Source organism: Astyanax mexicanus, chromosome 16 (genome assembly GCF_023375975.1).
Source record: "Astyanax mexicanus isolate ESR-SI-001 chromosome 16, AstMex3_surface, whole genome shotgun sequence".
Classification (NCBI taxonomy): Eukaryota; Metazoa; Chordata; class Actinopteri; order Characiformes; family Acestrorhamphidae; genus Astyanax; species Astyanax mexicanus.
The window spans coordinates 9,991,285-10,006,551 of record NC_064423.1 but is presented as its reverse complement, the minus strand read 5'-3'; the positions used below and the strand labels follow the sequence as shown (position 1 = coordinate 10,006,551).

The following is a 15,267-nucleotide window of genomic DNA, read 5'->3' as shown; positions in this document are numbered from 1 at the left end:
CTAATGTTAGTAATGTTAATGAAGGAGTTATTCCTGTTTAAACCTACCTTATCAAGCTTTCTGCAGTAGTTTAACCCACCACAAGTAATATAGAAGTCAGTGTTCAAACTGTGCAGCGAGCAGAAATGTCGTTATTTCACCAAATCCAGACTAGAGTATTGCAAAGTCAAATGTAATTTGTTTGTGTTCACTGAATCGCCGTTTTGCACCTTGACAGCAGAAAATAGGTATGGATAATTGACTGTTGTTAGGGTTTAAATCTGTCAGTGGTGCACCTGAATTTTCCACCGCATAAATTTACCTGAACACACCTCATTTCGAGCCCACTACGCCCATCAGTGTAGATTTATTCTTAAACTCCGATGCTGTAAAATAGACTGTTGACAGGGTGTAAGATAGCAATAAGCATCATGACACACCTTGCACAGGGTGTACAATAGGGCCCTAAGTGTCCTATCATCGCCATTGGCTTATATACTGTTACTTTGCCATCGATTAAAACTGTCCTATCGTTACTGTTGAGCTAAATTCCACTAAGATTGCTATTGAAACTGTTATTATTATTTATTTACATTTCCGAACACTGCCTTTGACTTAAAGCGCCCTATTATTGCTATTGATTTAAATTGTCCTATCTTTGCTTCTATCTGTGCTATTAACTTTCAAAATATCCAAACATTGCCATTGATTTAAATGTGTTTTGAACACTACTGACATTACTAACATAACATTCGAACATTACTATTTATCTAACTGTACCATCATTAACACTGGCTTAACCCATTAACAGGCCAACATTTTTGTCAGTTTTCTGCCTGACATTACACACCTAAATCTTGAGGATTTCTATTCAAGCGTTACATAAAACACATTCACGTTTGATAATAAACGTTACTACAGATTCTAATTGTAATAAAAAGTTTAAAAATATATAATGAATAACAATCATAAAATTGCACCTTTCCTAAACTTCATTTTAAAATCTGTATTTCCCTGAATACAAATCAAACATTTCATGTCCTCCAAACCTTGTCTAGTTTTTTTTTGGGCTATTTTCAAACCTGCAGATTTTGGGTTGGATTCCTGTTACTGATCTGGAATTATTAAGTGGAGTAGAGAGAGAACAGGCTGCTTCTCCGACTGTCCTGTAGGAGATTTTAAACCCTCAAATTTTCAGAATGTAAATAAGTTACTTTACTGCAGAGAAAAAAGCATTTGTATCATCTACACTTGTAGCCTGTATATGTTCCAAGGCCTGTAAACGGGTTGGACTGTCCCGTCATTGGTATTAGCATAAAGTTTCTTATTATTGCTACTGACTTAAAACATTGCCATGGATTTTAATGATCGTAACATATACATTGACGTAAAGCACATTCAGCTTCTCTCTCAATTGTCCACCGTTCTTTTTGTGTTCAGGTGGGTCAGCTAATCAAAGAGGCGGCGGCTAAGAGCAATCTGAAAAGAGTGACGCTGGAGCTGGGAGGGAAGAACCCCTGCATTGTGTTTGGTGACTCAGACTGTGAGTGATGTGGGTTTTTTTACATTCCTGCTCTGAAACAAAAAAAAAAACAGCAAATCTATCTGTAGTGTGTGCTTCATGAGTTTCTCATTCAAAAAGATTAATGATTTGTAAGTGATACAATTACAAAATGATACAATTACAGGGGGATAGCCTTCATTACATACTGTAACTTTTTTCCGTGGTATTCTGGAGAGTCTATAAGGTCAAAGTTAGAGGAGCTAAAAAAAACACTATTAGGGTTTTAACCAAGATAGTAATCTGATCTGTTAGACAACAGTAATGAAAAAACAGCATCAAGAAGATCAAGGAACTCACCAGACAGGTTAGGGAAACATTTGTAGAGACGTTTAAAGCAAAATTAGGTTATAAAAAACATACCCCAAGCTTTGAGCATCTCAAGGAGCACTGGTCAACCTATCATGCAAAAATGGAAAAAGTATTCTACTGCAACTACTAACTGTAAACCTAGCAAGACATGACCGTCCACCCAAATAGACAGATCGAGCAAGGAGAGCACTGGTCTGAGAAGCAGGCAAGAGGCCCATGGTCACTCTGGAGGAGCTGCAGAAATCTAAAGCTCAGATAAGAAAATCTGACAAATCTTAACCATTGTTAAAAGAAAGACATGAGTGCCAAGTGCCATTTGCAGTTTTCCATGTAGGAGAAACAGCAAACATGTGGATAAAGGTGCTGTGGTCAGATGAGACCAAAATGTAACATTTTGGCCTGAACACACCATCCACACTGTGAAACATGGTGGTGGCAGCATCATGCTGTGGGGATGGTTTTCTTCTACAAGGACAGGGAAGCTGGTCAGAGTTGATGGGAAGATGGATGAAGCTAAATACAGAAAAATCCTGGAAGAAAACCTTTTGGAAGCTGCAAAAGACTTGAGACTGGGAAGGAGATTTACCTTCCAGCAAGACAATGACCCAGAGCTACAGTAGAATGGTTTAAATCAAAGAATGTTCATGTATTAGAACATGGCTCAGTCAAAATCCTGACCTAAATCCCATTGAGCTTCTGTGGCACGACATTAAAATTGTTGTTCACAGACGCTCTCCATCCAACCTGGCCGAGCTTGAGCTGTTTTATAAAGAAGAGCCCAGTCTCAGATGCAGAATGCTGGTAGAGACAAACCCTAAAAGTCATGCAGCTGTAATTGCAATAAAAGGTGGATCTACTAATATATATCTCAATATAGGGGGGTTAAATACTTTTGCACGTCACACTTTTCAGTTTTTTATTTGATTAAAAATTTGAAAACCATGAGGAATTTTCATTCAACTTGTCAATTATGTGCTTATTTGTGTTGGTCTATCACTTAAAATTTGAATGCAATACATTTAAGTTTGTGGTTGTAAGGTGACAAAATGTGAAACAATTCACAGGGTATGAATACTTTTGCAAGCCACTGTACATGATATAAGTATTAAGACAGTAAGAAGTTACAGATCAATTAAAAAATGTTACACAATCACAGAATCACACTTCTTGCCAAAACTGGTCAATTTATTTATGATTAAAGGGGCTACTATGCTATAAAAACAAAAGTTTTTTTTTTTATTCTTTAGAGCTGTGTTGCAACACATGGTGCTGTCTGTGACAGTCATAGCAAATATTTGTTTATGAAAACATTCTGGTATAAATCAACTGTTTGAATCATAGTGTTCAGCCAACAGCAAACACAGATTTCTTTCAGATGAGTCAGTTTGTTTTTATCTCCGCAAAAAAACATTACACCATCACCGTCTGCTGCTTCACTCAAAGCTGATGGTTTAGTGCTCTATTTAAATGTGTTAAATATATCTAAAATTAAATTAAAAAAGATTAAGAGCCCTGTTTTAGCAATCTGTAGATGAGCTGTCAAGCAGCAGTAAGCTACAGGCCAATAATACTCATCTCACCTGTGAACAGCAAAAGAGTTAGCGCTTAGCACAGTTAGTGGCTAATACTGCTTCAGTTTTGTTGCTGGAGAACTAAACTGAAACACTTGTATAACACTGTACTTCAGCGGAGTGGCTTTACTGCTCGTTACAACCGTAATGGTAAAATTCATATAAAAGGGGCACTGGATTATAAGGCATACTGACATTTTTGGAAAAATTAAAGGATTTTAATTGCGCCTTATGTGCGCAATAAGGTAATTCTCTTAATTAATCATGGGTGTTTTCTGCATGCAACACACTATTCCCTTTAAAAGCCAGGTGCGTTCTGACTTTGCATTGCTATATCTGTGGCGCACACACCTGGACCTGGATAGGGCTTTTACATTTTAAATACACTGACATTTGAAAATCATGGGACAGCAGTATGTAAGCTGATCATGAAGTGTTACCTCAGCTTTGGAATGCCAGCACCTGTAAAAGTTGCAAGGTGTTACATATCTTGCGAGTAATGCTGAACTATGTGCATGAAAGTGTAAACATTGATTAATTACACTAAATACGTAATTTAGTGTAACCATTATACATTTCTTTGTGTGGAGGGATGCTTTAAAATGTATTACTTTGATTCCTTTATATTCACTAGTTTATATAGGCTTATTTGAAGAAGGATTATTACGCAATTAAAATAACTCACTTAAAATAATGTTGGTGCTCCACTGAGACGAAAAAAAAAAAGACCATCATTATGTATTTTGTCATTGTCACTCCAGGCTCAGCATGACAGAAACTGCACAGTGTAACTTTGTAGGCAGGACAGTGCTAACCAAACCAATTTTTTTTACTTCAATTTTTTTTTTTACTTCAGCTTGTCCAGAAATGTGTGTGTGCACAGAGAAAGCTTTTTTAGGGAAAGCTTAAAATTTGAATTACAAATTGTAATTTCAAATAGTTGCTTTCATGTGTAAATGGCTTGTAATTCAAACAGTTGTAGGAACTAAACATAAAAAAACGTATTAACACAATAGAAACTGTGTGTGTGTGTGTAGTGCAGTTAGCAGTGCAGGAGGCTCAGAAGGGAGCGTTCTACAATCAGGGTCAGTGCTGCACGGCTGCGTCCCGTGTATTCGTGGAGGAGCGGGTGTATGACGAGTTTGTGAGACTCAGTGTTGAAAGTGCCAAGAAGATTGTAGCTGGAGACCCCATGGACCCCCGAACTTCACACGGACCTCAGGTAGTAAAACCCACACCAGTTATCGCTGAATCACAGTATCACACACCTACTTTATTTTCATGTATCAATGTCATTCACAATATTCAGATACCCCTCTAATAAGAAATTGTTCAGCTATTGCCATTGCACACTTGTTTAACAGCTTTTTACCAATAGAAAGAGACGCTGCAGCTGCTTTATGTCAAGTTTAAACATCATGCAGCTGGATTTAGGGCTTGTCAGTGTGTCTCTGGTATTATCATGCCAAAAAGCATGCCCTGCACAGCTCGAAACACACAAAAGACATGAACTAATTCTCTTAATTAATCACGGGTGTGTTTTTTCCGTAACATGAAATAAACCAATCAGTGAGCCAGTTGTCATTCCCTTTAAGAGGCATGTGTGCTCTGATGCGCATTTTCGCATCTTAACAGCACACTGCTTTTGCGTGTCTCAGCAGAGTAAACTAACCTGAGTGCTCACGCTGTGAAGATACACCAGCAGGTAATTTAAGGGAACAGCATTATTATTTTATTCTTTTTTCTGTTTATTGTTGATGTAACAGCTGAATTTGCGCACTGCATGGCGCTCCTGCATGGTTAAGATAAGATTGGATAGCTGATTGTTGACTGTTGTCAGGGTTTAAATCAGTCAGTGGCACACCTTTGTTTCCCACCACCAAGATAGAAACACGGCAAGTATTTACCTGAACACACCTCACTTCCAGATCACCACACACATCAGTGTAGATTATTTACTAAACTCCAACGCTATTTTAATGTCGCAAGGCATGAAAAAAGATTGTTGACTGGGTAATTTTGGGGTAATTTTAGTCGGTTGGTCACTCCTGGGAAGGTTCACCACTGTTCCACGTTTTTGCCATTTGTGGACAACGGCTCTCACTGTGGTTTGCTGTAGTAAAAAAAAAACTATAGAAATTGCTTTATAACCTTTTCCAGACTGATAGATCTCAATTACGTTCTTTCTCATTTTTTTCTTAATTTCTTTGTGGATTGGCATGATGTGTAGCTTTTAAATATCTTTTGGTCTATTTTGCTTTTTCAGGCAGGTCCTGTTTAAGTGATTTATTGATTAAGAACAGGTGTGACAATAATCAGGCCTGGGTGTGACAGGAAAAATTGAACTGAATTGAATTGAAATCTTTAGCGTGTTACAAATTTCCTTTACATTTTTTATTTGACATTTAAATGTTATTTAGCACTGTATCCTATAATTTACTTATATTCATATTTCCCTCATTATAATCACAGAGCATTGAAATACATTTTAACTGATATTAATGTTATACTTAAATATATATTTTTTATAAATTATATTTTTTAAATGTTTTTTTAAGTAAATTACCAATGTAGTAAATTATTTTACTTATTAAAAAGTGTACAAAAATGCACAAAAGTATATTTGGAAATAAGTATTTTAGGACTATATAGAATTACATTAAACTAAAATTGTACTTCTACTATTTTTTTTATTCACTATATTGTACTTTTTAAAAAGTATGATCAAAGTTTACTTTTAAACATTTGATGAAAGCATAATATTAATGTACTTTTAATATATTTTAGGTAAGTACATTAATCTGTTAGTATATTTACAGGATATTTAGACATTTCTCAGTATTTTTTAAGTACAATTAAGTATATTTTTATATTTTTCACCAGGGAGGGTCGTGTAGGTTTGGACTTTTTCCCTCAATAATAAAAACCTTCATTTAAAAATATCATTTTATGTTAACTTGTGTTGTCTTTGACTAACATTGAAATATGTTTGATGATATGAAACATCTAAGAGTGACAAATGCAAATTCAGAGATCTAGAACAGTCATCCCAGAAAGGCAACAGACTTCCTATTACTACTCTTGATTTTTCCTGTAATCATCTGCAGATGTGAGATATGAGATACAGGTATTTACATCTGTCCTTACACTTTACTTTTCTTTATCATATCCCTTGTTCAGATTAACCAGCAGCAGTTTGAGAAGATCCTGGATCTGGTGGAGAGTGGAAAGAGAGAGGGAGCTAAGCTGGAGTGTGGGGGTCACGCTCTGCAGGATAAAGGCTTGTTCATTCAGCCCACCATCTTCTCCGATGTCAAAGACCACATGCGGCTTGCTAAAGAGGAGGTAAAATTATCCACACTAGTTTTATAAGCTAATATAGGTGAGAGTGGTGGAGATACAGTACATCTATAGACTTACTGTATTTATACAGTACAGCCACCCTGTTTTTTGTACTGTTCTGCCCTCTAGTGGCAGGAATATGTATGCATGTGAAAAAATTCCCAATTTTTTCCCGCCAGTTTTTAAGGGCAAGGTACAGCAGTTTAACAATTATTTATATAAAAGCCCTCATGTCATTTCAGTCATAGCATATACAGCTCTGGAAAAAAATAAGAGGCCACTTTAGTTTCTGAATCAGCTCATCTGATTTTGCTATTAATAGGTTTATGTTTAAGTAAAATGAACATTGTTGTTTTATTCTATAAACTACAGACAACGTTTCTCCCAAATTCCAAATAAAAATATTGTCATTTAGAGCATTTATTTGCAGAAAATGGGAAATAACTGAATTTTTTGGGAAATAACAATACCTTTCAGACCTCAAACAATGCAAAGAAAACAAGTTCATATTTATAAAGTTTTAAGAGTTCAGAAATCAATATTTGGTGGAATAACACTGGTTTTTAATCACAGTTTTCATGCATCTTGGCATGTTCTCCTCCACCAGTCTTACACACTGCTTTTGGATAACGTTATACCTTTACTCCTGTTGCAAAATTCAAGCAGTTCAGTTTGGTTTGATGGCTTGTGATCATCCATCTTTCTCTTCATTATATTCCAGAGGTTTTTAATTGGTAAAATCAAAGAAACTCCTCAATTTAAGTGGTCTCTTTTTTCAGCGCTGTACAGTCCAATCATATCAATCATTGTAGATTTATTACTAAACTCTGACGCTATATTAATGGCGCGGCCGCAAGGCGTAAGGAAAAATGTTGACAGGGTGCAAGATAGCAAAGAGCATTGCAACGTGCCTTGTGCAGAATGTATGCTAGGAACCCTAGAGTACCAAAGATAAGGTTGAACAGGTTCAGGAACTCTTATCTTAATCCACAGTCAGTTATAATTCTTAATCAAGGGTGTACGTTGATGGATAGAACACATATTGTTGATGTTTAATGTGGGTGTTACTATTCTGATTTTTGGCTTGTTTGTTTGTATAAATGTGATGTGTGGACGCAAGATTGTATTATACATGCTGATTAATACTGTATAACCTGATTACTATTGCAGATCTTTGGGCCGGTTCAGTGCATTATGAAGTTTAAAAGTCAGGAGGAGGTGATAGAGAGGGCCAACAGCACCCACTACGGCCTGGCAGCTGCTGTGTTCACCCGCAGTGTGGACCGGGCGATGAGCGTGTCGTCGGCGCTGGAGGCCGGGACTGTGTGGTGAGGCACTAAATCACTAAACTATTCACACTTAGATGATGATTTACATTGTTAGTGCATCTTAATTTTTTTTTATATAATTGAAAGCATACTTTATTTCAGTAATTCAAGCGTAACAGATTATTTCTTTTATTGTTTATGATTACGGCCAATGAAAACCCCAAAAACACCCTGGTGAATAAAATATATACTTAATTGTACTTAAAACTTACTTAAAAGTACATTAATATTATGCTTTCCTCAAATGTTTGAAAGTAAACTTTGATCATACTTTTAGTATGATATAATATAGTGTATTAAAAAATAGACTGCTATGATGTACACTTTTAGTTTAAAGTAATTCAGTATACTTCTAAAATACTTTTTTTCCAAATATACTTTTGTATATTTTTAACAAAGTGTGTTTAAAACGACTGTTCACTTAAAGTACAATGTATCATGTAACTTTTTAGAAAGAAAATAAATTACTACATTAACACAATTTGCTAAAATTGTAGTACAATATATTAAAATATAATCTTATACTCTAATGTAAATATATTTAGCATCATTCCTAATACACCTGGTGTATAATAGTGACAGTTGTAATACTCATTAAAAGTATTATCATTTTACTGTAAGCATATTTAAAGTAAGGGGTTACATACATGAAGTAGTATGTTTAAATGTTAGTTCCATTTAAGTACAGTTGAGTACACATAGCACAATTTTAAGTAAGACTTTTGTACTACTTTTATACAATTAAAGTATAATATGTGCAAAAAAAGTGGTTTTATTTTGTCACTCTTTAAATATAGTGATTAATAATGTGGCTACAAGAACACTTTAGTGCACTATAACATAATAATGCTTAGTACACTTTAATCTACTTTTTTTCACTAGGGCAGTGTCTCAGAAACTTTTAATATTGTATAAGTACTTTTGGCAGTGTGCAGACTTTGGACTTGATAGAACACAGTGGACCAAAACGAGCAGATGACATGGCTCTCCAAACCATCACTGACCATCAGTATAACCACTTTTATGGAGATACGGATTTCATTTTCCAGCAGGATTTGGCACACTGCCCATACTGCCAAAAGTACCAATTGGTCTTATGTAATATTTTTCTGAGATACTATTTTTTGGCTTTTCATTGGCTGTAAGCCTTAATCATCAACAATAAAAGTAATAAACGCTTAAAATAGATCACTCTGTGTGTAATACATCTATATAATATAGGAGTTTAATATTTCGAACTGAATTACTGAAATAAAGTAACCTTTTTGAATGATGTTCTATTTTTTGTTTAAGTTGCACTAGTATTGTGAGATTAAACATTAAAAAGGAGAGTAAATACTTTACTGTTGCAATTTCTATTAAATATGAAATGCAGGAACTCATATTTATTTAATTGGAATTAAGTCAAATAGACAAAACATGAAATAGCTTGGGTCCCTTTTATCTGCAATCAGATATAATTAAATGTAGGAAACTCTGTGTTTGTGTGAATTTTTTATTTGTATAATTTGTTTTTTTGTTATTGTATGTATTGTAGTATTGCATGAATTATACAGTATGCAGACTATGAAGGAACACATAAGGAATCGTGTAGTAACTTAAAAGTGTTAAAAACCAAAATACTCTACTGTGAAGCAGTTTCTGAGACTGGTTACTCTGATGAACTTTGTGCATTCTGTCCTCTTTTGCTGGGACGGTTCTGATGAGGGCCAGTTTCATCATAAGCAAGAGGAGCCTACTTTGAAGAATCTAAAAAATAAAACATATTCTGATTTTCTTCATAGTTTGGACGACTTTAGTATTAACCTATAATACAATACAATACATTTTAAATTATAAAAAAAAATCACTGATTTTATTGTATATATTATGTTTTATGCTGTCCATGCTTCAGTGGGGTTGTAGTTTAGCTGTGTGTTAACATAAATAATTGGCTTTCCAAAGCTTTCAATTCCAAAAAAAGACAATATGGCCTTTTTTATTTAAGTGAATAAAATGCCCATTAGAGGGAGCCACTCACAGCTGTTTATTTATGATTGATTGGCTTTGATGCTGGATCCACTGTAACAGTAGCACTGTAATCTCTGAGATAAAGTCATCATCATCATAATCCTGAAATAGTTACAGTTTAATCAATACAACACTCACCTCTTTGCTGTTGTGGTTTTATGTGTTATTATGCTTCACAAGTCAGCTGAAATCATCTTGTGACTGTTATATATTGCTTTATACAATTACAGCACTATCGGTTTATCATAGGCTGTAAAACAGAGTAATCATAACTCACTTTCACTTTTTTTAACCCTGTCTTTTTTTATGTCTCCTGTGGTCAGGGTGAACTGCTACAACGCCCTTCATGCCCAAGCTCCTTTTGGGGGATATAAGATGTCAGGAAATGGGCGGGAACTGTGAGTATAGCTTCTTTATCATCTTAATATGTCATAACAACCATTGGATATGTTCAGCTTAATTGATCGTATAGAAGCACATTAAAGTTAAATACAGTGCCGTGAAAAAAGTATTTTCCCGCTAAAGATTTCTTTTGATTTTGCCTTTTTGTCATAGTGATATTTTTTTTCCGATTAAGAAACAAACTTTAATATCAGACAAAACCTGTGTAAAAACATTTAAATGATCATTTTTATTTATTAACAGAAAAAAAAAACGATCCAAACCAATCTAGCCTGTGTAAAAAAGTGTTTGCACCCAAACCTAATAACTTGGTTGTGTCACACTTGGCGGCAACAACTGAAATCTTTTTGTGTGCTTTGGGTCATTGTCCTGCTGCAGAACCCAAGTACACCTGAGCTTGAGGTCACAAACAGATGGCCGGACATTCTCCTTCAGTATGATGTTCTTTTTCTAAAATTATGTGATTGTTTAATGCCAGATGTAACAGGACACACACCTTCCAAAAAGTTCTGCTTTTGTTACATCAGTACAAAGAATATTTACCCAAATTTCTGGGGATCATCAGGATGTTTTTTGGTAAAAGTGAGATGGGCATTTGTGTTCTTTTTGGTCAGCAGTGTTTTTTGTCTTGGAACTCTCTCATATGGAGACCATTTTTACTTAGTCTTTTTATTATTGAATCATTAACACTGATCTTAACTGAAGCAAGTGAGACCTGCAGTTCTTTAAATGGTGTTCTGGATTCTTTTTCTGTGACCTCCTGGATAAGTTGTTCATGCCCTTTTGAAGTAATTTTGGTCGGCTGGACACTCCTGGGAAGGTTCACCAGTGTTCCATGTTTTCTTCATTTGTGAATAATAGCTCTCACTGTGGTTCACTGGAGTCCCAAATACTTATGTGATATAAAGTGTTGCTTTTTGAGATCTTTTATCTGCTTCATGTTGTGAGACAGGTTCTATTTAAGTGATTTCTTGATTCTACGGGTCTGGTAGTAATCAGGCCTGGTTGTGGTTAGTTAAATTAAACTCCAGAAAGTGTGATTAATCACAGTTAATTTATGGGGGGACAAACACGTTCTCACAAAGGGCTAGATTGGTTTGGATATTTATTTCCCTTTACTAAAAATGAAATCATTTTATCATTTAACTGTACTTAAAACATATTGAGAAATGTCTAAGTATGCTGTAATATAAATATATTAACAGATTAATATACTTACTTAAAAATGTTAAAAGTACAATAATATTATGCTGTCATCAAATGTTTGAAAGTAAACTTTGATCATACTTTTAGTATGATACAATATAGTGTTTTAAAAAAATAGACTACTTTGAAGTACACTTTTAGTTTAAAGTAATTCAGTATACTTCTAAAATACTTTTTTTTTACAAATATAATATAATCATTTTAAAAGTGCTTGTTATATTTCTTTAGGTTATATTTAGTTAGTTGTTAGATAATCTGCAAAAATGTATTCTGTATCTATAATTACAGACTGTAGTGCTGTATCTGTTTCTCTGCATACTTCATGATTGCTGTTTCACCCTGTTCTTCAATGGTCAGGACCCCAAAGGATCAGTGAATCTGACATGGTGGTGGTGTATGAGGTATTAGTGTGTGTTGAGCTGCTATATACGAGTGGATCAGATACAGTAGTGCTGCTGGAGTTTTTAAAACACTGTTCACTCACTGTTCTCCACTCTACTGGACACTCCTACACCTTGCTCCTCCACATTGTTGATAAACACTGAGTTGTTTAAAAACTCCAGCAGCGCTGCTGTATCTGACAAACTCATACCATCGCAACATACATTACTAACACACCGCCACCATGTCGGTGTCACTGCAGTGCTGAGAATAATGAACCACCACCCAAGTAATACCTGCTCTGAAGTGGTCCTGTGAATCAGCTCTTAAGACAAAAGAGTTAACACTTGTGATCTTCTGCTCTCTATGCAGGGGGGAGTACGCATTGGCGGAGTACACTGAGGTCAAAGCTGTCACCATCAAACTCAGCGAGCAGCTGACCCTGTGAGGCACATCCCTGATCTTAGTTCAGCCACATCCAACAAGGTCCTCCCCACCCAATCACCAAGTGCTTCAGAATCACAGTGCCTTTGACTCTCAAAAACCCATCAGAGGCCTCTCCACTGAAACGACAATGCCTTCTATTTCCGAGCTCTTTTTCTTATGGTGTGTTTTTTTATTTGATTTAGATTATATGTACAGGTAAAAACTGATTGTATAATTTTTGATTTTGTATTTAATATGGATGTCTTTATATGCAAAAAAGCTGGTCCAGCATGATAAAGTTGATTAGTCTGGTAAAGCAGGTTACATAAGTAAGGTCACCACAGTCAGATTGTTCTTACCTATAAAAGACTGTTAGGTTATACTTATCCTTCCTAAACAGGGGTGCGTTTCCCAAAACGTTCTTAACGCTAAGTACTTCGTAACTTCGTACTTACGAACAATCTTAAAATTACGAGCGTTTCCCGAAAGCCTTCGTAACTAACGTAGTACTTAAACTCGTTCGTAACTTTACGAGTGGTCTGACCCACTCGTAAATAACTAAGTTCTTCTTAACGTGGAATCCACGTGCAGTTCTGACTCAAAAACGAAAGAGGCCGCTTTTGATCCTTAAAAAAATGCATTTAAAGATGCATTCAGCATACGTATTTATAAAAAAATAAACAATAAAAAAAAGACTAAATTCCAGACTATTTAAATTAATTTATTAACCTGCGCATATTTATTCATAGTATTTGGGTTTATTATATGGTTGAAATAATCGTATTCACGTGAAGAAAAAGTTACAATTACCTACAAATATAATTTTTATTCACACATATCACACACATATGGATTAAATTAACGGTTTTCCCCAGTCTGACAGTCGTAGTAGTAAACAAATAAGTAAATATATTTTATTTGGCTTTTTATATCATACAAAATTATACCTTTGTGGCTTAATAATGAAGAACTGTATATAAATCGGTGGTCTAGTTTTCATCTGGCTTTGCCTTAAACCTCACAGACACGGGGGCGGAGCCACCAAAGTGCTACTTAAAGGTCCTTCGTAAGTATGGAGACTTAAGAGTGGCTTCTGGAAACAGTCGGAAAAATGGCGTTCTTAAAGTTAAGTCGTTCTTAAAGTTGTTCTTAAATCCCTAAGAACAATCGCTATTGGGAAACGCACCCCAGATTCATTCTCAGCACTCTGGTGGTTTGCTAAAAACGATGGTAAAAGTGCTGCTTAATTGCATTTAATTACAGTTTTTATACATTTCCAACTGTTTTTTTTTTTTGTGAGAACCCTTTTGCTGCTCAACAACCTGCACATGTCCCTCCACAATGTGCATCTTAAAAAATATTACAATAAATTGAAATCATCTCAAAACTGGTCTGCAAAATAGTACTTTGCTGAGTCATGAAGTGACTGTATGTGTTGCTGTTCACTGCCAGCCCTGGTGTGTTTGCTTCCATTATAATCATTGGCTTCAAATTTTGAAAAGTGCAGCTTAGTGTAGCCGGTGTGCGTTAAGATTTACTCTACATTACGAATGTTGCCATTAGCTAGTTTAATCTGCCGTATTTTACGGACTATAAGGCACACAATATTACAAGGCGCACTAACAATAAATGTCTATTTTCTAGCATATTTTCATACATAAGGCACACCGGATTTTAAGGCACACTTTATGTGACACTAGTAAAGAACGAGGGTGTCGCCATGTTTCCGTTCTAATGGGGAAGCTGGGGAAGGTGCCTAAGTAAATAAAACTGTAATTCTTAAAAAAAGAAACATTTCCTTTCGAAGTCAAATGATCGCTGTTTGTTAATCTACACAGATTTCTCTCCTGGGTGAGTAAAGTGCTTCTGTGTATTTACAGTAAGCTTAGATTTTTTAAATATTTTAAGCAGCATGTGGCGCTAGTAAATGCTGCCCGACAGTGCTACGCTGAGGAACCAGGGCACTATCAGCTAGCGATTTGTCCCAATATACTCGCCTCTGAGTGTCGAAAGAGCTAGTGCTGTGGTTAGCGGCTAATGCTAATACTGCTCCAGTCTCAGTGCTGGAGAAACTTCACTAAAACTCCTGTATAACTCTGTACTTCAGAGGAGTGGCTTTACTGCTCTTTACAACCTGACTGGTAGAATTCATACATCACCGGATATTAAGGTGCACTGTAGATTTTTGGGAAAATTAAAGGATTTTAAATGCGTTTTATAGTGTGAAAAATAAGGTACCTGTTTTCTGCTCTGGTCAAGTTCACAGAGACCAGAAACTAGGTTGGGCATCATTACACATCTCCATTTCCTGTATTCGTCGTTTCAAATTAAAAGCCCTCGGCAGAGTTTTGTTATTGCAATAAAAAAATAGCATGAATATTGTGTCCCATGACTTTTGGCATGTCTTACAAAAACCATATACATATAATTCTGCTCTGACCTGCAGGCTGTGTAAATGGCGCCTTTTGCATTGAATGTGGATGTGATTTCTGCCAGACGGTACCGGTCACAATCATTACCACCCACTGTGCTGTCCACTATGGGTGGTAATGCCTCCTGTGATGTATAACCAGTGCAAGCGATTACATTGTGGATGTAAGTGCCCACACAACATCTTATTCAACTAGCATTCACTATCAGGCCTCAATCGGACTATTCATGACAATTCATGCTGCCTTGCCCTGAGCACGCTGGCTAGTGTTCATCCTCCCTCACAAGAGAGCACCTCACAACTTATACAGGCGTGTGT

General features: G+C 35.7%; 1 protein-coding gene across 1 annotated transcript in view; it reads left to right on the top strand.

Moving 5' to 3' along the window:
* aldh1a3 (aldehyde dehydrogenase 1 family, member A3) overlaps positions 1-12,938 on the top strand; it is a 36,706-nt gene extending 23,768 nt beyond the window's left edge. The window contains exons 8-13 of the mRNA XM_022669525.2: positions 1,420-1,522; positions 4,461-4,645; positions 6,604-6,768; positions 7,936-8,093; positions 10,427-10,501; positions 12,465-12,938. Of these exons, the coding sequence (XP_022525246.1) occupies positions 1,420-1,522; positions 4,461-4,645; positions 6,604-6,768; positions 7,936-8,093; positions 10,427-10,501; positions 12,465-12,540 (762 nt within the window). The 3' untranslated portion in view covers positions 12,541-12,938. The remainder of the gene's footprint in view (positions 1-1,419; positions 1,523-4,460; positions 4,646-6,603; positions 6,769-7,935; positions 8,094-10,426; positions 10,502-12,464) is intronic.
* Positions 12,939-15,267: the final 2,329 nt, after the last annotated feature.